This window comes from Dipodomys merriami, unplaced genomic scaffold (genome assembly GCF_024711535.1).
Source record: "Dipodomys merriami isolate MVZ:Mamm:240054 unplaced genomic scaffold, mDipMer1.0.p SCAF_15, whole genome shotgun sequence".
Classification (NCBI taxonomy): domain Eukaryota; kingdom Metazoa; phylum Chordata; class Mammalia; order Rodentia; family Heteromyidae; genus Dipodomys; species Dipodomys merriami.
The window spans coordinates 33,090,286-33,117,053 of record NW_027202826.1 but is presented as its reverse complement, the minus strand read 5'-3'; the positions used below and the strand labels follow the sequence as shown (position 1 = coordinate 33,117,053).

The 26,768-nt window shown below is 35.5% G+C and overlaps 1 protein-coding gene across 7 annotated transcripts in view; it reads right to left on the bottom strand.

Moving 5' to 3' along the window:
* The window catches only part of Bltp1 (bridge-like lipid transfer protein family member 1), a 181,760-nt gene that overhangs the window by 50,948 nt on the left and 104,044 nt on the right, over nucleotides 1-26,768 (bottom strand). For 6 of the 7 annotated variants that reach the window (XM_070022544.1, XM_070022549.1, XM_070022547.1 and 3 more), the window contains exons 43-53: nucleotides 22,509-22,728; nucleotides 21,904-22,062; nucleotides 20,337-20,512; nucleotides 17,636-17,811; nucleotides 14,751-15,457; nucleotides 14,121-14,366; nucleotides 10,502-10,595; nucleotides 8,778-8,828; nucleotides 5,718-5,924; nucleotides 4,145-4,383; nucleotides 850-1,094 (exon numbers count right to left, since the gene is read on the bottom strand). In XM_070022544.1, coding sequence (XP_069878645.1) covers nucleotides 850-1,094; nucleotides 4,145-4,383; nucleotides 5,718-5,924; nucleotides 8,778-8,828; nucleotides 10,502-10,595; nucleotides 14,121-14,366; nucleotides 14,751-15,457; nucleotides 17,636-17,811; nucleotides 20,337-20,512; nucleotides 21,904-22,062; nucleotides 22,509-22,728 — 2,520 coding nt within the window. The remainder of the gene's footprint in view (nucleotides 1-849; nucleotides 1,095-4,144; nucleotides 4,384-5,717; nucleotides 5,925-8,777; nucleotides 8,829-10,501; nucleotides 10,596-14,120; nucleotides 14,367-14,750; nucleotides 15,458-17,635; nucleotides 17,812-20,336; nucleotides 20,513-21,903; nucleotides 22,063-22,508; nucleotides 22,729-26,768) is intronic. The other variant, XM_070022546.1, reaches the window with a different exon arrangement.

The following is a 26,768-nucleotide window of genomic DNA, read 5'->3' as shown; positions in this document are numbered from 1 at the left end:
AACTTCCTTAGAGACGTTCAAATTGAACTAAACATGTGTCCATATGCTTTTTACATTTGACAGTTGTAGTTAGGAAGTTAAAAAAAAAAAAACAGATGGAATCAGGTTTGTCAACTTTCAACTTACCTTAGTATAGCAATTAGTCTATAAATCTATTTTATTTTTCTATATGATCTTTAATACTTTTGTATGTCTATAAGAGCCATACTACATCATAAGGGCTAAATTCTCCACTTAAGAAATGAAATCAAGTCTATTTGCCTCACAGAGCTGATTTAAGAACTACAGAAATCAATGTGTATAAGGCTTTTGAATGTCAGCTACTATTTGCTTCATTATCTTTTTATATGTATGTGTGCCAGTCATAGGACTTCAACTGAGGGCGTGGGCACTGTCCCTGAGATTTCTGACTCAAGGCTAGTGCTCTACCACTTGAGCCACAGCTCTTCTAGCTTTATTGGTATTTAATTGGAGATAAGAGTCTCATGGAATTTCCTGCCCATGCTGGCTTTGAACCCTATTCTTCAGATCTCAGCCTCCTGAGTACAGGCATGAGCCATAAATACCTAGCTCATAATTTTTAAAGTAAGTATTTAGTCCACTGTAAAAAATATAAATTTAAAGATGACTATTGTTATTTTTTAACAAGTATATTTCAATTAAACCTCAAAGAAAAGAGAGAGAAAGAGACAGACATTGAAAGGCAGGGAAAGAGACACTTTTGTTGTTGATTCAGTAGCTTTTATAGGAACAAGTGATTTAAAAGTCTGAATCACTTATATGTTGGTGCATCTAAAATATGAAGACTCTTTAATTACAAAGTGTAAGAAAATATCAAAGTAAACTTACTTCTGCCACACAACGTAGATAATTTCCCTGTAAATAGTACCCCTGCTTAGAAGGAAGTTCATCTATACTCCACACTTGGTCTGAGTAACTATCATGTTCCTCCATTATGTATTTCCCTGACATAGTAACAGGAGGAAGGTTAAGACTGGCAGAAGGAGGAATGGTTGACATATCTGTGGCAGAAACTTTTGAAGTAAAACGCAGCCTGTGATTTGGCAATTCAAATGTAAACCTTGTCTGTGCACCTGTAAGAGAAAAGAAAAGTTATTGTTTGTTCAGGTACTTATCCATGCATTAATTTCTCACTTTTATATCTTTTAAACAAATGAAAGAATACTTCAAATTTCCTCATGTTTTAAAATCTAATATATGGTTACTAGAAATAGTCAGCAAGTATTACTAAGCTCCTTTTTATTAGGAATGGTAGGTTCCCAGCACTGTATTAAATATTAGACCATCACCTACAAATATACAATATAGAAGGCAAAACAAAAAGAAGAGTTGTAATGAAAAATCAGTTCACGTTTTTCTTAAAAAAAACTAATACATACAAGGAAAATTCAATGTAATCAGAAAATTATATAAACCCATGCATCTTTGACCTTAATTTTTTAAAATATTTTTTATTGTAAAGATACTATATTGAGGGGTTACAGTTACATGAGTAAGGTAATGAATACATTTCCTATTGAGCATTGTTACCCCCTCCTTGACCTTAACGATTTTTTTTTGGGGGGGGGGGTCCGGTCATGGGGACTGAACTCGGCCTGGGCGTTATCCCTCAGCTCTTCAGCTCAAGGCTAGCATTTTACCATTTGAGCTACAGTGCCACTTCCGGCTTTTTTCTTTTTTCTGCTTATGTGGTACTGAGGAATCGAACCCAGGGCCTCATGCATGCAAGGCAAGCACTCTACCACTGAGCCACCTTTCCAGCCCCAACCGTAACAATTTTTAATGGGACAATTACCCACTGGTACACCAAGTAAAGATATGTTATCCAAATAAGGATTTTAGGAATTTTAGTTTACTCTTTTCAGTAAACTAAATAGCACATACAAACATGTGTGCACACACATACACAGGGGCACCATTGTTCAGCCTATAATTCTCCAACTGTCTATGCAGGCAGGAAGGTGTAATAGAAACCTTACTATAATCAAAAGCTATTATTTCCCATCACATATGTAATGCACAACCACATGTACAGAAAAATGTACTAATTTTCTTGAGTTGTCTCCACTCAAAGACATTAAGTACCATATTTTATCCATATACATAATTTATTTCTTAAGCAGAAATAACTCATTTTTCAAAATATTAATCAAGAATTACTTGCTGTAGGTCATATTCACTGCCTTACAATAATATTTATCCTTAAAATGCATTAGTCATAAATACAAAAATACTTCTTATCAACTGTAGTATCTACAAAATAGTTACCATCACCACCCTAATCTCTGTTCACTCTCTAGTCCAACAGGGACTTGCCCTCACCTAAAAGGGCAAGAGGTCAGAACTGTGTCCCACCACCTCTCCTGCCAGCACTGCTAAATAAGGACATTCACGCAGAATCAATCCTTGGCCTCAGTTATAATCCATCCACTATCACTAATGTAGGCATTTTTCTACTCTTTTGTTCTCCTTCATTTCAATGATTAAACTTCTTACCCTGTTGGGATCATTTGACAGTACGCTTTTTCTGCTCTTACATATTTCCATCTTTCTATTTCTAAACTGTTTATCTGCTTTTTGACTTGCTGCTTCTGTTAACCATTGTATTTCACAATGATTAGAATAAATGACCAAATGAGTCCAATACATTGTTACATTAGGCTCCAATACTTGAAAGCCCAGTAGTACTTCTTACTGCCAAACTTGGGAACTGTGATATACAGGTGCAAATGTTCAGAAACAAGTAACAACCACTACAAAACTTCTATTTAAAAAAATCCTGAATTCTAGGACTAGGAATCCATATATAATGATAACTATGTAAATACATGTATTTACATGTGTAAAAGTTAACTTATCATGATAAAATACTGCTTTAAAAGTTAATATAAGTCAAGTCTTGGTGACTCACATCTAATCCTAGCTACTCAGAAGGCTGAGATCAGAGGATCAAGGTTCAAAGCCAGCCTAAACAGGAAAGTCCATGAGACTTAACTCAGGTTAACCATCAAAAATGCCAGAAGTAGAGTTTTGGCTCAAGTAGTAGAGCACTACCCTTGATCACAAAAACTCAGGGACAGAGTACCAGGGCCCTGAGTTCAAACCCCAGGACCAGAACAAAAAGAAGCAACAATATAAAAGCTGGACATAGTGGTTCCAAGAAACTAGAACAATAAGAACACACAAGTAGTGCTGGTAGAAGAGTAACTAGTACATGCTCTGTGGAGAATAGCTGTGTTCCTTAGTTAAACTGAAGGCACACTTGCCCTACAGTGATTGTCCTGCTTAAGTATCCTTACACTGTCAAAATAGATACTACAAATAAGTAAGTTCTGGCATAATCACATTAATTCTTTAATTCCAATGAAATATGTGAATAAACCAGATAGAGAAATAAAAATGAATGAATCTTAAACCAAATGTACAGAAAAAAGTGTAGTGAAAAAGCAAACCTTAAATCATTTATGAGCATACACTCATGAGGTAAAAATATGAAGAGAGCAAATGAATGAAGACAAAATCCCAACAGTGACTCTTCCACAAGCAGTCATGTAAACTACCTTTGAAGGATGTTACAAAGTACCAACAATGGTCTAATTGTTAGTTTAGGTTAGATAGCAGGTTGATAGGGCCACATACTCAATTATTCCTTAAAATGTATGTTTATAATTTGCACACTTTAATATATTTGAAAAACATTCACATTTTTAAGAAGTAAATAATTTTTGAATAAAATATATAAAGCTCACAAAACCATAGACAAGTAGCTCTTTTGAAGAAATACAATTGTATCTGACTTAAATAAATGCATCCAAAGTGAAAATAAGCCAAGCAACTCAAACTACAAAAACCTAACAACTTTAGAAGCTGGTTAATTTATTTGATTTAAGTTTAAATTCGGTATATGTCCTAAACAGTTGAGAACTTTGTAGAGTTCAAAGTATAATCTATCATAACCATTCAAAAAGGCACATTCATACTTTTGGCTAGATTGACAATTATCATAAATGAAATTGTTTTCTTCAAAATTATTCAGATTTATATTTACCTTCTCATCAAATATATCTTTGTCCTCAGAAATACCATTAAGTTGAAAGGGAAGAATTGGAAACTCAAATATTACCTGTCATTCCATGGCTTCTCATCCTTCCCATCTTGTACTCTGCTTTCAGGGATGGCAGAAGTGCTGCCCCAATGGCGATTCCATCTAGCATGGCGCTGAACTTAAGAACAATAGGCTTCTTCTCTAAGCCTTCAGGTAACTGAGGAAATTCATTGGTTTCAATAGGAGTTTGATTAACACTTGTTGGGGTTTTCTCAGAAGGTAGTGGGGTTGCAATATCTTCTTTCATAGGCTGTGGACTATAAGCCAAAGATAGTTAAAAATAATAGGTACCACTCCACTGAAAAAAATTACTAGATTTCTCATTGCAAAATAGCTATTTGGATGACAATGATTCAAAAAAGTAAACAAGAATAACAAAATAGATATCTAGTATAGACTTTTGGAATGGTACACTTTTGCGGTGATTTATTTCATTAATGCAAAGTTGGCATTTCAACTCAAGATCTGTCTGATTACAAATTCTATGGCATTACCATTATATACTATACTGTTGGTGGCAATACTATTATGAATACCATTTCATAATACACAACACCAGCAGCAGCCATATCAATGATCACTGGAATGTCAAATCCTGTTCAATTTTGTGTTTTATCTCATTAATCTCATAAAGTTCATTCCGTTAACCTGCTTTGCAGCTTAACCTGCTAGCCATGGCTAGAAAGTAGTAGAACTGGGACTAAACCTAATCAGTCTCTAGAGTCTTGAGACTTTTTTTTTACTATTAACCCTATTAGCAATATATTATAATAAGGAAAAATTATAGTATTTTAAAACTAGAATGTACATAGAATTCCATAGTTCACTCACAGGAGCAATATATTTAAATTTTGAATAGTCAGCCAATTTCAGCCATAATTTATTAGTACATGAGAACTAAAGATCTGATTAAAATGATTGGGAAAAAATGTCTGATTTAGGACACCATCAAAAATTCAATAACATTTTCTCACTTTACAATATAAAGACAAAGAAATACAACAAATGTTTACATGTTGTATCTTTTTCATTAGTTATAGCTAAGGAAGAAGCCTAAGCAGGTAGATGCAATGAAAAATGGCTACAAACACACCAATTTATTGTCCTTTAAAACAATTACATGGAATTATATCCAGTCATCAATCAGATTCAGTAACTTCAGAATAAAGGATCACACAAAAGTATGTATGAGACACAAATGACAGCTACAATTTCTGAAACTTATACAATCGTAAATCTTAATGAACTCAAAGTAAGAATTGACAGCTTTAGGGTTCATCACTTTTCTTTTTATTAGAACTTCTTATGATGTCATTAAATATTAAACTGTATTTATGTGTTAATCTTAAACTGTATTTATCTATAATATGGAGCACTAACAATTGCTTTTCTGAAACAGTGTTTGCTTGTCAGAATAACTCAGGATTTACTGAATACTACTCTCCCACAGCCATCTTTGAGTAATCTCTACCTTCCCTACTGTGCAGATGGTCATTGTTTGCAGGTTACCCTGCATCTTGTGTTGTCACCACAATGAATATCCTAAGACGATAAATACAATCATGGAATGTGACAAAAGAAAATAACTTACGCTGTAGAAGGCTGTCGAATGAGGTCTGAGATTTGTTTGGATAACTGGTGAGAACTTCGAACCATCATGCTATGTAAGGTGGCAGGATGCTGAGGAATGTTGATACTGATAGCTCCGACTTTGAACACAGCAGCATTATTTGTCTTCAGCCCTCTCTGGGCACTGTAGAGGGCTTGGGACTTGGCAATACTACATTTCACCACAGTTCTATTAGTAGAGAAGGAGAATCATTAAAATATAACAAAAGATGGGGATAAAATGAAAAAGTATTGAGAGCAAGGGAAATACTCTTAAATCATTAAAGGAGCTAAAACAAGGTCTTTGATGTGCTAAATCATATATCAAAGAAATGTTTTCAAAAATATGAAAATATGCTTTAATACTGCACTGAATAGCATACCATATCTTTAACAGGAACAAGTTATAAACAAAAAAAACTATGTGTTTCTATGTGCTGCGTGTTAGTAAAAGCACAAAACTGACACATATAAATGTGCATATATAAACACACAAAAAATTCCACTTTGGTATATTTTTCACATTCACAATTTCCCTTTTCTTTTCCAACTTATTTTATGAATCCTTTCCGAGAGAGATGGACACTAAATACCAAAAGAATATATACTTACTATACTTCTTAAACTTAACCAAAGGGTATAACAAATTACTCTATCATCTGTGATGCAAAAAGAAATTGGTACAGGCAGGCCCGCTTTTAAAATCCCTGCTGCTTGAGCTCAAGCCCTGGCCTTCTCAGGCCCTGTGGCTGTAGCTATATGGGAGGCTCCCAGTGGGTTTATGAGCACCCTGTGAAACAGACCACGCTGTCAATCAGTCTTTTACCCTGTCCTTGACATGGCCATGAACTTTTCATGTTTATGACATGTATATGTAGGCAAGTTAAATATTTTTATAGTTACTATTTTTACAGAAATTTTAAAAACTTATTACTTGCAGAAAGCTCATATATAGACTACAGTGACCTAGATTTGGTGATAACTGTCTTTAAGAATTATAACAAAATTATGAATGGATCCCTCCTATTGGTAGCTAGTAGGCTACTGAATTTATCAGTCCAGGTCCCAGTACATCTTCTCCATGTGCTGTCTGATCATCTCTATGTTGCATGACCAACAAGACTACTTCTATCTGTTATTACTATTCAGTTAAAGTACACGTTGAAAATAAAAGCTATACTTCCTTACTTTCCGGACATCTCACTGTTTACCTTTATCCACTTATAAAGGTAATCTAAATATTATTTTTAGTAGGAATTTACATATTCAATACTGGGATTCTTCATTTAAACAAAAAATCTGAACTCTCGATTGCTCACCTACTAGAGATCCTACTGAACAGTATGTTCAATGGAAATTTAAGATTACCGACTCCAGGACTTCTAGTGCCCAACACTAGAGGGCCCCATTCACACTGCAATGTATATAAATGATCCTCCAATTTTAGCAGTGTTGCTTGAAGTGGGACAGTGTGATGTTCTTATATCAATTATTATCACTACCTCTAGCTCCACCTCAATCCATCTAGTTAAGTAGTTAGGTCCCAAAGAGGCAGAGAAAGGGAGTAGACTATTTAGACAAGTTGGCTTATGTTGCTCATATTAATTCAGTTTTCCCTGAAAATCTACACAATGAGGATGCACAATATAATTATTGCATGCAATTTAGTCAACCATTAAAAACTAATACCTCTCTCATCAAAATACACTAAAATGGTATGATAGTCTACAAGTAATATTAAGACAGAACCATCTCTCATTTTCCTATTTCTGCATGCCTGCAGCCCAATGAGAGTCTAGCACATAATATATAAGCTAATACATAATCACTGAGTAGATATAGCCAGTAAAAGCATTATAAGTCAATATGTTTTTTTGTACATAAAGGAAAAAACCCTCAAAGTACTCTGATTTTTGAAGCGGAATTAAATGTGGGTTTTTTTTATACATGTTAAGATGATGCTAATGTCAAAGAGTAGTTTTCCGGAAAAAAAATCTGTGTTTTTTGGTTTTTTTTTTTTTAGTGTTTTCTGTTGGCTGAAAAAGTGAAATAATCACAATAATCCTCAAAAGAACTTTTGTTTTTGCATTTGTTTTTTTGGTAGGTCATGGGGCTTGAACTCTGGGCTTGTGCACTGTCCTTGCGCTCTTCAACTCAAGGCAAGTGCTCTAACGCTTGAGCCACAATGCCACTTCCGGTTTTCTAGTGCTCTACTGGAGATAAGAGTCTCACGGACTTTCTTGCCAGGGCTGGCTTTGAACCAGGATCCTCAGATCTCAGCCTCCTGAGTAGCTAGGATTACAGGTGTGAGCCACCGGTGCCCGGCTTCTCAAACTTTTAATTAACAATGTTTTATCTACAGCTTGTTAATCAATATACAATGAAACAAATCTCATTAAACAGATTATCTCGTTACCAGTGGACAACATATATACATTTATCCACTTGTTTGACATATTCAAATCTTATAGAAAATTGTTCAAAGAAATAACTAGTACTAACTCACATGTTAATTTGTAATGGTGACAGACTTAAATAACTACCACTGCAAGATATGCAATGGACCAAATTAAGCCGTTCACAATATAAAGGTTTATATAGTTAAAGCCATAGATAAAACTCATCAAAATAGGAATAAATCCTATTTTAAAGTTGAAATATACAGATACTTTCTTGTTAGTGTTTTAAAATTATTTTCATGATCAATGAAACTTTTGCAGTGAAGTTTTTGGCTTCTATTATCATATCAAACATTAAATATATTTATGATAATGGAACTTTTGATAGTAACATGTCTATAAAAGTAAAAGCAGTACATAACTACAATGTTATAAATCTGTCAGAAATAACAAAACAAAGCATCAATTGCCAAAAAGACAGTCCCTTATTTTGTCCTTGTATATCGTAAGCTTAAATCTATTATGTCTGTATTAAGACTATAAAACAGCAACTACACATATTCCCAGCCACAAAAATAAATTGTTATTGTAAATAGTCTACAATACTATGTTAATGACAAGCCATGAAAAAGAATGTGACATACAGAAACTCTTGTTTGGCTGTACTTGTAGGAGATGTGGGGAAATCCTCCAGTCTAAGATGCGATGCAGGAAAAAAAGCAGGAAAGAGAAAGGAAGCAAATGAGCATCCATATATAAATCAGTTACACAAAAGCAAGCAGCTGGAAAGCTCTAATTTCCCCACCTCAAAGTTTTCCTTTAAAGTATCTTTCAAACTACTTTTATGCCATTGTCATTAAGTTGAAATGAAATGTCAAAGAATAAATTCAAACAGTAGTAATACTGTGAGGTTGGTTGTGACAAGTGAGTAACTTCTTTTTCTTTTTTCTTTTTTTTTAATTGTGAAAATACCATAGAGAGGGGTTACAATTACATGGGCGAGATAATGAGTGTATTTATTATCAAGCATTATTGCCTCCTCCTTTGTTTCCCCTTACCAATAAAGAATTTTACCTAGGAGAGGGGAAACAAGAAATACAAACTATGTAACACTTAACATAAAACACTCTTGGAGATGTTGGAATAACTCACTCCTAGATATGAGGAAGATAGGGATGGGAAGAGATGGAGATGAGCCAGCCTAGGCACAAGGAGACTTTACCTCAAAACAAACAACAGAAAAAAAAAAGTCTGGCATAGTGATACATATCTGTAATACTAAATAGGCAGAGAGGAAGAGGTAGCTGGATTGCAGTCTCAGATCTTATCTGAAAAATAAACTAAAGAAAAAGGGCTAGAGGAATGACGCAAGTGGTAGGGTACTTGCCCTAAATTAAAACCCCAGTATCAACCCCCCCAAAAAAAAACTTTAAAAAAATGCAAAAGTCCTGTTTTATAAATACTGAGATTATTTGAAGCTCTTCTCTTATGAGGTAACACAAATAGAGAAACCCAAGAAGATGGAGTAAATACAAAGTGACAGAAATTTGGTCTACTTTCTGAATAGTTCCAAAGTTAAAGAGTCTACAAAGAAATCATGGAATCTGTGTGTGTCAGAGAGAAGGTTAGGAATAAGGGAGAATAACATAGTCAAATGATCAAATCTATTGATAATGAATTGGGGATTTGATTATCACATATACAGGTAGTCATTATCAGAACAAGTAAGAACAGATCTAAGACCAAAGAAAAGGTAAGAGTGAAATGAAAGCTTATATATACCTGTTTAAAAAAACATTACCTTTCTACAACAGTTCAAAAACTTCTTGTTAATTCAATGTAAAAATGACAGGGAAAAGTTTTGAAATCCACTGTGAGTAATCGGAGAAACGTATAGACTTGGTCTGTAATTTTGTTTTAATTAATTACTTGAATTACACAAACATTTGCTTGTTATATACTAAACAGAAATTTATACTGTGCCCAAGTTCCCCATTAGGTAATCTTACAATGTATTGAGAGTTAGGCTATATTGGCAGGTAAAGGGAAAGAACAGGTGGTAAAACAAATTTCAGGAAGAAAAACAATTATCTTTCTAAAACCATTTTATTTGTGGATATTCTGAATGACAGAATCTCAACATTTGAAAATATTGTATATGAATTCCAAAATCAACAAGTATGAGTTCATCCAAAAAATTTCAAGTTACCTATAAAAAACAAGTATAAGAAGAAGAAGAAAAAAAACAGACTGCAGGGATAGCTCAAATGGTAGGACATCTGCCTAGCAAGCATATGAGGCCCAGGGTTCCAGCCCTATTACAAGCAAGAAAAAGAAAAAGGAAAAGAATAAAAATGAACACACTTACTGTATATTTGGTGTAATTCCTTCAAGCAGAACAATATTCACCCCACCAATATGAGCAGTGGCACATGTCTCAGTCATCTTTTGATGTAAAACATCTTAAATGTAAGAAAAAACAATAATTTGATTTCTGGAAGTAATTGTACTTCATATGAAAATCGTGTACTGTTTATAATATTCAGATGCAAAAGAAAATTGTAAAGTCACAAAACTATCCAACTATTTTCAGATTACTCTAAAAATGTCTTTCTTGCTGCTTATTTATCTGTAATCATATATACATACATATTACACATAAAACTTAGGATAATGTAAAATATACATCATATTATTAAATATTCACTCATTCATTAAATAGCTTATCAGTATTTTTTTCTCCTGGCACTGGGCTTGAATTCAGGGTCTGTAAAGCTTGGCTCTTTCACTCAAGGCCGGTGCTCTACCTTTTGAGCCACAGCCCCACTTCCTACTTATTGGTTAATTTGGAGATAAGAGTTTCATGGGCTTTTCTGAACAGGCTGTGTTCAATCCTAGATCTCTGATCTCAGCATTCTGAGTAGCTAGGATTACAGGTATAAGCCACCAATGCTTGGCAAATGGGTGTGTGTGTGTGTGTTTAGGTGTGCGTACACAAGCGTGTACATGCACTTATACATACAATGCATGAACTCAGAGCCTTATGCTCTCATATGGCTTTTCTGCTGAGTTCTACCACTTAAGTCATACTTTCATTTCCAGTATTTTTAATCTCAGAAATAACAGTGCAGAGAAAACTTGAAAAATAAACATTTATAAGAGGGAAAACCACATGAACTGTCTCTATCATTTCATATAATTCCTGTTATCTTCATGGAAGAAAATGTATTAAGAGACAATAGAGAAGGTAAATCTCACTGAAGATATAAGTATGCATGAAATACCACGGTAGGACCACTTTGTATAATTACTATACACTAAAGAAAATAAATGACTATAATGTATGGCATGTTCTGTTGGACACTAGTGAAAGTGGGAAGAGTAAGAAGATATGGTGAAGAATGGTGAATATGGTATAAATACTATATGCGTGCATGAAAATAATGAAATCTGTTGAGGCTGCTTGAAGAAGATGGTGAGGAGGAATGAGGAAGGAGGGTGATACAGGGGGTAAATTTGATCAGGAGACATTATACATATTATACTGTACCACCAAAATATGCTATTAAAATAAATTATAAATGTTTAAAAAACAAATGATTCACACATTTCATTTGGCATTTTTCCATATTAATATATTCGCTATATAACTTTTAATGGGAAAACTATAAACTGTTATATAGCTATAAAAATAACAAATACTTAATAGCAGACATTTGCTTGCTTCTCTCTCTCTTTTTTTTTTCTATTTGGTTGGTCATGGGCTTGAACTCTGGGCCTGGGATCTATCCCTCAGCTATTCAGCTCAAGGCAAAAGCTCTACCACAGCACCACTTCCAGTTTTTTCTGCTTATGTGGTGCTGAGGAATCGAACCCAGGGTCTCATGCATGCCAGGCAAATACTCTACCACTGAGCCACCTTCCCAGCCCTGCCTGCTTCTCTATACAGACATCTTCCCACAATTTTTTTTGTGCAAAGTAAGACTTGTTTTCCTGCTTAGTTTGTAGAACTGGAATTTCTGAGCAAAAGGATCAATGTAGTTTAAAAACTATTAATAAAAACTATTTGTTAATGTTTGGAAATGTCTAACATATTCATTCAGAAGTGAATGACATATCCATTTCCCTGGTTCTCCCCTCAAACAAGGCAATAATATTACTAATTTTTGTTAAACTGATTTTTTTAACCAATTTGAAGAAAGTTATGTCAGTGTAGTCATATCAACTTATGTGTATTCTTTATGCCCTCTGATTATATTTTTAAGGAGGAGCTGATGTGTTTGTAGTTTTCTTAGCAACTGATTATTTGTCTAATTCCCCTAGAGAATTTTCTTTAGTGTTATATAATTTTTAATTTAAAATTAGTTTTTGAGAAAATTTTACTTAAGAGTATAAAATATAACAGAGCAGGTGAAAACAAGGTTCAAGATTATATGGACAGTAAATATTTGACAACCACAAAGTTAACAAGACTTTCCTTTTGTTATCTATCAGGCTATTTTTTAAATTTTTATTTATTTTTTATTGTGAAAATACTGTTCAGAGGGGTTACAATTACATGGCAAGATAATGAGTACATTTCTTATCAAGCATTGTAGCCTCCTCCTTTTATCAGGCTATTTTTTACAACCAGAAAGAAAAGATCCTGATCTTGGAGCCCTTGCTACAAGGAGTTCTATACTGCACTTCCCACTGATTCCAAGCCTTTGATTTTACTTTAGCATCTCTGAAATTTGGATGTGTTTGACAATTGAAGGCATCAGATCAAATCTGACATTATTTTCTTTCTGTGATAAAAGAATGGTGCATTTTTGGTTTCTAATTTGAAATACCATCATTTGTTTGATCATTCTTGAAATAAATGGAACATTTTCAGCCACTCAGAAATTTTCTATCAGCTGGCAGAACTTCTTATGGAGAGTTACAAGATTTCTGTAGTGGTACTGAAGAAAAGTACTGCACAAATTTCATTATTTTCTTGAAGTTTTCAGGCACTAGAGACATCTTACCAGACAACACTAAAAGATGGTCAAGAATAAGTCTCTTCAAAGCTGGTTATGTACACCTGTAATCCTATCTACTTAGAAGGCAAGGATAGGGAGGACTGCAGTTCAAGACCAGCCCCAGCAAAAAGTTGGCAAGACCATATCTTAACCAATAGTTGGGTTCAGTGGTGAGTGCCTGTTGTCCCAGCTACACAGGCGTCTGAGATTGGAAAGATTATCGTTCTGGGCCAGCCCAGGCAAAAAATGGTCATGAGGCTCCATCTTAACATTAAAAAGAATGGGTGTGGTGATATACACCGGTTATCCCCATTCTGGTGGGAAATATAAATAAGAGGATCATAGTTCAGGCTGGCCTGTACAAAAAGAACTCAAAATAACCAGAACATACATGGCTGGAGGTATGGTTCCAGTGCTAGAGTACCTGCCTACCAACCCTTAAGCCTTGAGTTCAAATTCCAGTACCACCTCAAAAAAAAAAAAGACTGTTAATAGGGTTTTGGGGCATTAAATACATTAGATCTGTATTTATGTGTGTTCCCAATACTTTCCTTAGGTATCAAAAGTTGCCTCAATTAATTCAGTGAGCTTTGTGTTACATTTAAAGTCCCTGTTACTTTACCTCAGAATTCTGTTGTTTCACTTTCTAAACAAATACTGCCAAGTAGGAATTTCAGAAACACAGCACTGGTTTCCTTCAGAAAAAGTAGCACTATGAGCACTGGGGCTCACACCTGTAATTTTAGCTACTCAGCAGGCTGAGAGCTGAGGATTGCTGTCCAGAGCCAGCCCGGGCAGGAAAGTCCATGAGACTCTTATCTCCAATTAACCACCAAAAAACCGGAAGTGGCATTGTGGCTCAAATGGTAGAGCGCTCACCTTGAGCTGAAGAGCTCAGGGATAGTGCCCAGGCCCAGAGTTCAAGCCCCACAACCGACCAAAAAAAAAAAAAAGTATCATTGTAATATTAGAACATCCTTTTACCTTTCATCTTTTCCTTAAGAGTAAAACTACCATGGATCCTTTTCAGCTCTGACTCCATTGTAAGACCCCCAATATCAGCCTCAAGGTGTGTGCGGTTCACCATCCCTATCCCAAACACAATTAAAGTAACATGTTGGGGCTCAGCTGTCACCAGGCTGCGTTTCCTCTGCGTCTTAGTCAAACTGTTGTTGTCTTGTTCATTCTCAAACACAACTTTACATGTTGGCTCTGTAGGGCTTCGAACACCTTTATCAGCAAATGGAAAAGATGGTTTTAGAAATAAAAACTGCAAAGTAGACAAACATTCCAAATACCATGTTACTTTTCTTTCCTTAACACTTCCAACCTGCCTGCTTTCTCCTCTGCCTTACCAAAATGATTTCATTGCTTTTCCATATTTTCCAAATTACCTGTTAAAAATAATTGTTACAGATATGTAATTGAAGATTATCTAAATCCTTCCAGAGCATACTGTGTAAGAGTTGAGTGGACAGGAAGTAAGGTAGTAACATATTTGAATATTGTCACTACTTTCTCTCCAATTGATTGCCAATTTCTCTGTATTTCATCTCATTATAACATCTTTTAGCACTACTGCTAAAAAGAAACATTAAGATGCTAAAAAGTTACCTGCTGGTCCAAATGTCTCAGAAGATTTTTCCAGTATGCCTGTTGGGTCTGAGATGAGAGAGTAGAAGTTGAGCAGTTTATACATGTTCTGCCAGCACTCTGCAGAGGGCTCACTTTGCTCTGACACTGTAATGGAATCAGAGTCATCCATATGGATGGTCATGTGATCCACCACATCCTTGGAACCTTTCCTAGATACTTTTGAAGTCCGTCTTTCAGATCTTCCCAATGAGTTTTTGTTTCGGGATTCTTTCTTGCTATTCTCATTGTTGGTCCGTTTGTTCTTAGCATTATTGACTCGATTGGTACCATTAAGACTTCCTCTAGAACTGCGGCTGAAATCGGATGAGCGAAAATCCCGATGCTTTCTGGTTTTGAAGGTGGGTGTTGGGGAAGCTGACCCGGCTGTGTATCTACTAAGTTTAATGTCAGTCTGAGTGGCTTTGATGTCATCTATCATTGTACTAAACTGATGAATAAGACGAACCAAGGCCATGTCTACGTGCTGGCTTATTGACTGACAGGAGATGGTAAAGTTACAGTGGAAAGTGTTGTAATAGCGCTTGTTGAGGTCATGAAAGGAAAGTGCACTGGTTGGGTTCTGAGGTGTGCACACCGACTTCTCCATCACCACTGCACTGATACTGAAGGTCTCCAGCATTAATGCTGGCTTGAACTCAAGAGGAGGAAGGTTCACATGGCCTTGCCTAAAACATTCCAAACAGAACAATGTTGTTTACTTCCTCTTTCTTGAACTGTGCCATTTTACTAATGTCCAACACAAAACAAAACAAAAAACCAGTCATCCTTAAAGTGAAATGTACTGCAAACCCTGGAAATGATTTTAGCAAGAGATCCAGCAAGGGCATTCTCAGAAAGCCAGGATTTCTGTTAGCAGCAGCTTTTATTCTTTGCTTTATCAAAATGACTTAATTTTTTTTCTAACATATTCCCACATAGCTACTAAAAAATAACTTGTGCCAGACATTTTAATTGAAGCCCCATCTCTCCCTTGTTGATTTACTCTATACTTGGTTAACAAGTGAGAATTATGCTATGGGATAAGAAGAAGCAAAGAAGTATTCCAACTATTCTTTAGTAAGGTTTATACAAAGCATTAAGCAGTTTTTATATGTTTCTAATGTTTCACATATTAAATTCTCATTTTTCTTTGTTCATTGTTCTATACATTAATAATAAGCACTGATACATCTCTCCATGTTTCAAAATATTTTCCCATTAATCTTTACAATCTTAGAGTTTCAACCTGTACAGTAGTTGCTGTGGTACCACACTATTGTAAAAAGTTAAGGATTCCCAGTTTTTGATTGAAAAGAACACAAACAGCTAGATACCAAAGACTCAGGCCTGTAGTCCTAGCTACTCAGGAGGCTAAGATAGGCAAACTAAAGCTCAAAGCCAGCCTAGGCAGAAAAGTTCGAGTCCTAACTCCAATTAGGCAGCTAGATGGAAGATGTGACTCAAGTGGTAGAATGCCAGTATTGAGAGAAAAGCTAAGGGACCTGAATTCAAGTTCCAGTCGCAGCACAAAACTAAAACAAAAGAGACAATGTAATTGCTTTGTCCCAATGTTATTGGAAAATCCTCAGATATTCTGACGTGAAACAAAATTTTAGAAAGCCAAAATTTTCCTGTTTAATTCTACAGAATGTTATAAAAAACTAATTTTATTACATTATTTAAACATTTAAAAGATTTCAGGTGAGGGGCTGAGAAGGTGGCTCAGTGGTAGAGTGTTTGCCTTGCATGCCTGAGGCCCTGGGTTCAATTCCTCAGCACCACATAAGTAAAAAGAAAAAAGCCGGAAGTGGCACTATGGCTCAAGTGGTAGAGCGCTAACCTTGAGCTGAAGAGCTGAGGGACAGCGCCCAGGCCCAGAGTTCAGGCCCACAACTGGACCCCCAAAAAAAAAAAAAAGATTTCAGGTGAAAAATATATACTTAGCTACATACTGGAAATGTGTACTTTACTTTTATTTTACCTCCATGCCCAGCACAAATAGAATGAAACTGTTACAAAAGTGCCATCATAAAAGCTGCCTTATTCCACTATTCCTATTCACATCAACACACTCACCCAGCTGGGCACTGATAGCTCATGCCTATAACCCTAGCTACTCAGGAGGCTGAGGTATATTATTTCTTGTGTAAACAGTGAAGAAATTGAAGAATTATTCATGCAATTACAGATTAGCAGGTGGGCTACATTCAGTATTATTGCATATTTGATGTGATGGCTATATTCACAGTATGCCTTTCTATTTCTATTAATAATAACAGGACTTGCTAAGGCACAAATACAAAAAATAACTTAAGACCATAAAAATTTACCTGCTGCAAGATAAGTATATAAATCAGCATAAATATTAATAGACTTCAAAAGACTTGTATATGTGCCAACGTGCTACACAAATATGCTCAAATCAGATATCAGGAAGCTGAGATTTGAGGATCACAGTTTGAAGCAAGCCAGGGCAGGAAAGTCTGTGAGATTCTTAACTCCAATTAAATGCAAAAAGCCAGAAGTACATTTAGAACTTAGGTGGTAGAGTGTTAGCCTTGAGCAAAAAAACCTCACAGGAATAGCATACAGCCCTGAATTCAAGCCCCAGAACTGGCAATCTTGTGCAAGCAAGCACATGCACACACACATGCATGCACATGTGCACACACACATACTCAAAAGTAGGCTTCTCCATCATATTAATAACCAGAGATGCTTAAGAAAATTCAATACTAATTTACTCAAATTATCTACTCATTTAGATATTTACAGTTGGTTTCTCATTAGAATGAGAAGACAGAAAAGTTTTTAAAAGTTACTGCAATTCATGCTAACATTTTATATAAAAATGCAAACGACACCTTCTTGCTCTTTTTCCTTTTCTCTCTTTAGCCGTGTCTGAGTCTACAATGTCTGCTCGGAGACAGTCCAAAGTTCCTGAGAATGAAAGGTGCTCTCCAAAGTACATCCGATAGCAGAGTGGCATCGAGTCCTGTGACTGGATTCCTGTATGGCTCAGGAGGGGCTTAAAAACAACCTGGAAGACATTAACATCCATAGGACCATGCACTCTATCTGACCACAGTACTACTAGTTACTACTAGTGTGAAGAAACATAATTCTTTATCCTGCCTAAGTGTATGAAAGTTTAACTTATACAGCCTCTTACTTTTAAAAAGGCATATAGAGATAGAGATAGATATACTCTTTACATCCTTTTTTTTAAAAAAAAATCTGATATATTTGCTTCTTAAAATAGTTTATCTGTAACTCAAGTTCACAGAACAGACCAAGTGTTCAGGTCTGAAGCATTGTGATCAATCATTGTTACTATTCATTCTTTCCCTTTCATGTTCCCAGCCCAAACCTGAGTGCTACCCAGTGCTTTTCCTCCTAACTCTTCTGCTATCCATTCTTCCTTAGTGAGCTTTTCCTGAAGCTTAAAATGACCTATCCAAATGGACAAGAATCATCTATACATTGAGATCCAAGTATACACTTTCATTTGTCCTAGGTCCCTTTATCTGTCTGGTCTGTCTGTCTGTCTGTGTCTGTCTGCCCGCCCACCCACCGGCCCGCCTACCCGCCTACCCGCCTACCCATCTACCCATCTACCTACCTACCTACCTACCTACCTACCTACCTACCTACCTACCTACCTACCTACCTACCTACCTACCTACCTACCTATCTTGTGCTTGGGAAGACATGCCCCTTTGGTGGCAATAGAGGCCTAGAATATAAATTCCAACAATTTTCCTCTAGTCTAGAAGTCTAGGGAGAAATCTCCTTTCATTCTTGATTAGGAGGCTCTTTCAGATGGCACACTCCTTTCACACTCTTTCTTAAGTTTGTTCTTTCATCCCAATGGAAAATTTCTTCTAATTTTAAAAAATCTTACATCTTTCCTAATTTTGTTCCCCTTGTTGATTTATGCCCTCTGGCTAACCCTCCATATATACTAGGACTTTAGTTCTGAACTGCTTTTCTCCTTTTTCTTTTCCATTCCAATAACTTTGCTACCTATGAGATGACAAGACCAACATTTTAGTACCTAACTTATCGGACATCCTTGTCCCTACAACCTGGACATAAACTCCATTGTACCACTTCCTAGACTACACACTACAACTCTTCACCATTCTTTTCTTGTATATCTATAAAGGATCATTCTTTTTCTACTCCTATAACTAACTTTAATATTGACATAAATCCTTAACTAGATAGATCCTTAATACTATGTGTCATTCTTGCCAGGGGCCTGAAGTCAGCAATCTTTTCATTCACTCCAACCTTTATATATTTCTAAGCTACCTTACATAGTTTTTCATTTTTTGACTTATACATAAAAATTATACATATCAGCGAGGCACAGTTGGCTAAAGCCTGTAACTCTAACTGCTTCAGAGGCAGTAACAGGCCAGTTTGAGGCCAGCCCAGGCCAAAATACATACTTGTGAGACTCCATCTTGACCAACGCCTGGATACAGTGGCATATATCTGTCATCTTAGCTACAAGGTAAGAGTCCCAGGCACTCATCATCTCAGCAACATAGAAAAGCATAAACAGGAAGAAAGCAGTCCAGGCCTGCCCAGCCATAAAGAAAGAAAGACCTTATCCAAAAGTAATATACACAAAAAGGGGCTGATAAGATTGGCTCCAGTGATATAGCTCCTGACTAGCAAGTATGAGGACCTGCGTTGAAACCCTAGTACCACCAAAAAAAAGTTCAAAAAGTAAAAAAGCAGACTTATGGAGTATCATGTGGTATTCTAATATTTATATAGACAAATGTAAAAGGTAGGGTAAATATATCTATCCTCCCCAAAAGCTGCCATTTCTTTATGGTGAAAACATTCAAAATCTATTCATTTAGTTTTATTTTTTTATATACAGTGCATTATCATTAACTGTTGTCCTCCCATTGTGCACTACAACATCAAAACTTCCTTCTTCTATCCAAGCATAATTTAGTACTAATCAGTCTTTCTCCATCCTCTCTTCCCACTGTCCCCCATCTCGAGTAACTTCATCTGCTCTCAATTTTTAGGTGATTAAGATTTCTGTATTCTGCATATGAGTGAAATCATTTAAGTATTGTTTTTCAGTGTCTATATTAGTTTACTTAACATAATAATCTCCAGTACCAGCCATATTGTCACAAATGATAGAATCCAACCATATTGTCACAAATGATAGAATCCCACTCATTTTATGGCTGAATATATATATATATATATATATATATATATCACATATGATTTATATACATATGTATGTATATATGTATGATATATATCAATGTGGTATATATCATATATATACATATGTGCATACATACATACATATACCACACTGTCTTTATTAATTGATGGAAAGTGAGACTATTTCTACTAACTGGTTATTGTGAAGAGTCGAAGAGTGCTGCAATAAACATAAGAGGCTATTCCTGTTATGCACATGAAGGCTCTTAGCAGGCAGATACAGAGTAAACATCTGCAGTTACCTGATGGCTCCAGGTGCTAAGTAGTGCTGAAGGAGTAGTACTTGGGCTAGCCTACCTGTGCATCAGCAAGCTGAACAGCAGGAAAGCCTTGGTTCGCCTCTTCTACTCCTGCCACATCATCCTGACTCGTGCTATGCTGAGAGTGTGTCCCATCCAAAGTGTTCTGGTCACTCGACAGGACAGTGTTGAAATCAGAGGCTGAGGGTATTGTAGGCAGATTGGGTGCAACACCTATCAGAGTACATTTTCAAGAATAAAATGTAACTTACTAGAAACAGGAACAACATACACAATAAACTTCTGAAGCCTATATTGTAGTGCCATTCACTGCCAGGCCATTTAAAGTAAAAAGAAAAATTAGTATTTCAAGGTTATTTTGCAGAACTTACTAGTGAAAAATGAAATTATACCCTCAGAAAACATCAAGTCATCTTTTATATATATCAAGAGCCAGTCAGTCCAAAAGGTACAATTTGTGGTTGGAAGGTCTGTGAAAGCATTTTCTGTCACATTGGCATCACACTGATGAAGCAAAGTGTAGGCAGTAACAGAGCTACAGAAGGCAGTGCAGCAGGGGAAAAGCCATACACATCTCACATCATACACATGCTTTCTGGGTCAGAAGAAAGCTAGGCTGGAACTACTACTTTTGCTTGAACTCCCGTTTGTATTTAAATCCCCATGCAAAGGACCAACAATAGGGGAAACATTACATTTTGGTCCTCTTGAAATTTATGTTCCATCTGTCAGTAATGAAACTACTACCAGAAAGTGTCATCTTCCTATCTTCTTCAGCCAAGGGCCATACCAAAACCAGCACGCATTTCTGGATTGAAGGTGGTCCACACCAGCAACAGGGCTGGGTAAGTAATTACCCAGAAACCATTTTTTGTATTTTCTGTCTGAAAAGCATTTGTGATTCAAGGACCATGACAAGAATTAATTTCAGCTGTTTAGCGTAATTAGCATCAGAGACCTTTAGTATAAAGGAAAAGTTTACATTATAAGAAACAATATATACTTCATAAACTTGAAAAATTAAAAAAATGGAAAGGGAAAAGTAGTCCACTTATTTTTCTGCAAATAGCCACCAGTTCTTTGATGAATTTCTGCCAGTCTTATTTCTTCATTTACATATTCTTCAAAAACAAATAGATCTTATTTGTCTCCCTCTCCTTAAGAATTTTATTTTATTCCTCTTGGTACTACTTTAGACTTAAAGATTTGTTAAGTAACTATAAGGAGTATAGGAATAACAGTTATTATGTCTCCCAAGAGTTTTAGTAAACTAAAAATACTTTCTATGCTGTAAGTACATAGTGTTATAATTAGATTTTCCATATTGCCATCTGTCACCTTTTTAGTGTGTAAAAACTAAATCAGCCATATTAAATATTAGTTGCAAACCCCTCAAATTATATTTAGCCCATCTCTTTCCACAAGAACACTTGAATGACTGCTTGCTACCCTCTAAACAGCAGTACTAAGACATTTATAAATAGGCCAATTTCAACCAAAATAGTATTAAATGCCTTACTCTTTGGAATTAGCTTCCAAAGCAGTTTTTTAAAATAAATACATGTGCTGCATAGGCGGCTAAACCAAGTAAGATAACTTAATACCTGTTGGAAGACTATTGTGGCCCGATTTTGTAACAGGAGATTCTTGTACCACACTTCCTCGATTACCCACAGCATTTGACATCCAATTATAGAAACTCACAGATGATGGCTCAGATAGCAAAGGATGCTCAGAAAGCATATCAGTGGCCACTGTATTTCCTGAAAAGAAGTTCACTGAGTATAGAATTATTTATGTACTAAGGAACAGAAAATGAGATTTATATAATTATTTTCAAAGGCTAAGTTAAAATGTCCTCTTTTGTGGAGGACAAATGTTCACAGCCTCATGTTGGTATTTGGAAACTAATGCATTAATAGATAATTTTTTAAAATCATAACAGGGTAGTAATTCTATGTTAGTTGATCTAACCATAGACCTCAACAAATGTCCAGGTTAACATCAGGCCAGTAGTACAATTTCAAAATGAAAATAAAGATACCAAAGGTTATAAATAGAATGACTGTCTTCTATAATATTTTCTGAAAAATAAAGTACAATATAAAATATTAGTTACATCACCAAAACATACACATATTTTCATCCTGTTTGTTTTTAATTCCCCCATAAAGATTAAGTTCATAGTTATCAGAACTGGGGGATGTACCTGTCCTTGTTAGGGAGCTACTTTTTACAGCTGCACTACTTCTCTGAGGAGTTCCTTCCAGAAGGTTGTGTAGGCTTGGGAAGCTCCCAGTCAGATAGCTGAGCAGGCTCTCCTTCCTTGGACTCTCCTTTACTGGCATCCCAGAACGTCCAACATGGACTGGAGAATCTGTAGCAGTGTCTCCACTGGTGTAGCTCAGCGAATGATAGGGGTGTATGCCCTATAGAAGGAACAGTTCATGGGTTCATGCTTCTCTACATATTGCTGAGCCACTTACAATTATCACAACTGTCGCTCGTACTCTTTACATGGATACCAGAAACAATTCTACCCACTAAAACTGGTGTGTCTCAAGTGTACGCAAGCATGTTTTGTAGTTCTACAGTACAATACAAAGGCCTACTTTTATTATCAGTATTATATTGACGTATGATCATTTATTTGAATAATATAATTATTTCCCTCCTAAATCTGAAAAGGAGTCTTTGGCAAACATACAGGCACAACAGATGTCAACAGACTGTAGGAAATAAACTACTAGTAAATAACCTAAGGTGCAGTAGATAGAATATCAGAACTTCAGAAAGTCATAGGCTGAATATTTAAAAAACAGCCCAACTGATAAAAAAAAAAAAAAAAAGCAAATTGCTGTTTTTTTACTGAACCAGAAAACTAATACCCAGACACAATATCCTTTATATAAAATTTTCCCTCAGCCGGGTAACTTTGCACACTGAAATACAGTACTTATGTACTGAAAGTAACCTGTAACATACTATCAAAACTATAGAAACACATAGAAACTAGAAAAAGTTTTTTCTGCCTTAAGCAGCCTTCCCTTAAGTATTTTAGTGAAGGTGAAAATAAACATCTACCTGGAAGGAAACCAGGGACTGTTTGTTGATAACAAAAGCTGGTGGAGAGCAAACAGAGCTAAGTATGTACAGAATGGAGAAGAATGGTGAGAATGGCTATATACTTACTGTGAAGTTTCATAAAATTTGATTTAATCTCTAACAAGATTACTCCTACCTCACAAAAGAAAAGTGATTTATATAACCAAGGGGAAAGTCAGATTTTTTTAACCTATACGCCTAAATCTCTCCATAAGTCTACTAGACCTTCTAGTAAGTTGATTTTTAAAAACCTGCTAAAATCTGATTCTCTAGAGATCACTAAAACAAAAAAATTCTAGGAATTTTAATAAAAAATAAAGAAGCATTTTGCAGTCTCTATCTGCTGTTACATCTAAGGTTATAATTGCCTAAACATTTAAAATACACTATAAAAGATGTTATAAAAAGATAAATACACTATAAGAAGATAATTATTTTTTTCAAAAAGAAGATAGTTATTTTATATGATCAGAGCTACACACAGCATTATGCCTTTGAAAAGAACACATTTTTATATATGCACTTTTTTTCTATGAACTGCTTAATATTTTTTGTGTCTGGACTTTCTCAGTGATTATAACACTGTTATTCCCCCTTGTATCTATTTGGGTTACAACTTTTTCTATGTAGAAAACTTAAACTTTAATATGGCCAAAATCCTAAACTTATTTTATTTGCTGTTAGATCATCACCACCATTATTATTTTGGTAGTAATAGTATTTGAGCTCTAAGCCTCACACTAGCCCTTGAGCCATACTCTTACCTTTTTGCTTTAGTTATTTTGTATTTAGGGTCACACACATTCTTGCATGAGCCAGGTTTGGACCACAATCCTCCAAACTATACCTCCTTTGTAGATGGGATTAAGATAGAGTCTTGCTAACATTTTTTAGAGGGGAAGGCCCTGGGATAGCCTCACACTGCAATCCTCTGGAGCTGTGATTATAGATGTTAACCACCACACCTAGCTTGGATTCTCAATACAATTCTCAAAGAAATGAAAACTATTGATTACTGTCTTCAGTGCTCAGAAAAGGAATCTAGAAAAGAAAAAAAAAACAGAACTCCACAAAATGTATTAAATGACAGAATGCACTAGGCATTCTTTTCATGTCCTAATTCAGTTTACTTCTCCCAACAGTCCCCCAGCAGAAGTTACTGTGAATATCTCTATCCTACAGAGAACGAAAATGACACAAAGCAGTTCAAAGCACCAAGTGGTAGTATGACTCTTTTCCGGAGTAGGGAGAGGGGATCTGACCACTTTTTTTTTTTTTTTGCCTTTTGTGTTATTTATTCATTAGATTTATGTTACTTGAAATATCTGTCCAAAGATATTCTATAACATATAAGAAGCAGAAAGTTACTAGAAATTTTAAGAGATGGAAATAATTAAACATACATGACAAAGGGCTTGGAAGGTGGCTCAGTGGTAGAGTGCTTGCCTTGCATGCATCAGGCCCTGGGTTCAATTCCTCAGCACCACACAGGCAGAAAAAGCTGGAAGTGGTGCTGTGGCTCAAGTGGTAGAACCCTAGCCTTGAGCTGAAGAGCTGAGGAACAGTGCCCAGGCCAGAGTTCAAGTCCCATGGCCAACAAAAATATTATTTTAAAATTAAAAATAAATAATTCACGATTCATTTTAATATGCAATTAAAATTTTAATATGTAATTTAAAATGAATCATGAATTATTTATTTATTTTTAATATTGAGTGTGCTTCAGTGAAGAAATTATTTTTCAGGAAAGGTACTTAAAAACCAGAAGGTACTTAAAAACCAGACCCAGAAACACAACAAATAAAAGAAAGGTTGGACAAATGGGATTGCATGAAGTTGCAGAGCTTCTGCATGACAAAGGACATAGCTAGCAAGAGCAATAGAAAGCCCACAGATTGGGAGAAGATCTTCACTAGCCATACAACGGACAAGGGTCTCATATCTAAAATATACTTGGAACTCAAAAAATTAAATCCTCCAACAACAAATCCTCAAAGAAAGAACTGCCCAATAAATAAGTGGGCTAATGACTTAAAGAGAAACTTCTCTGAAGAAGAAAGAAGGATGGCCAATAGACACATGAAGAAATGCTTAACATCCCTAGCCATAAAAGAAATGCAAATCAAAACAACATTGAGATATCACCTCACCCCAGTTAGAATGGCAAAAATCAAGAACTCTAACAACAACAGATGCTGGAGGGGATGTGGACAGAAGGGAACCTTACTTCATTGTTGGTGGGAGTGTAAACTTGTTCAACCACTTTGGAAAGTAGTATGGAGGTTCCTCAAAAAACTCGACATAGAACTCCCCTATGACCCAGCAGTCCCACTTTTGGGCATTTACCCAAATGTTTACAAACAAGACCACACTAAAGCTACCAGCACAACTATGTTTATTGCAGCATTATTTACCATAGTTAAGATCTGGAACCAATCCAGATGCCCCTCAGTAGATGAATAGATCAAGAAAATGTGGTATATATACACAATGGAATTCTATGCCTCCATCAGAAAGAATGACATTGCCCCATTTGTTAGGAAATGGAAAGACGTGGAAAAAATTATATTAAGTGAAGTAAGCCAAGCCCAAAGAAACATAGGTCCCATGATTTCCCTTATTTGCAATATCTAGTATATGTATGAGTCAAGCAGAAAAGGTCAGATAAGGTGATGTTAGGAAAATGAACCCTAAGATATGTATTTTAAATGTTTTTTTCTTTCATGCATTTGTTTCTAACACAATTATAAGATTATTTTCTTATATGTATGTCCCTTTGTATGTCCCTTCCCCACAGTATAACCCCTGCTTTCACTGTATTTGATGTTGGTATAATTTGTGGAGGGGAAGGGGAAAAAAACAAGTCGTTTAAATAAGGATACAGGTGGACCTGTTGCAACAATGAGAAGTACAAGTTGTCATGTCAAAAACAAACTTTACAACTTGGGGGGGGGGGAAGATTGGGTCGGGGGGGAGGAGGAAAGGAAGAGATAGGAAGGGTAAACAAAGGAGGAGGCTACAATCCTTGATAAGAAATGTACTCACTATCTTGCCCATGTAATTGTAACCCCTCTGTACAGTATTTTCACAATAAAAAATAAATAAATAAAAAAGTCTTTAAAAAATTAAAAATAAATAATTCACAATTCATTTTTAATATGCAATTAAAATTTTAATATGTAATTTAAAATGAATCATGAATTATTTATTTATTTTTAATATCGAGTGTGCTTCAGTGAAGAAATTATTTTTCAGGAAAGGTACTTAAAAACGGAAGTAAAATCTAGTCCACAGAAATTCAGAATCCACTTAATCATATCTTTTTGTTTCCAAAAGTTCTTATTTAATGCAATAGTTTCCTTAA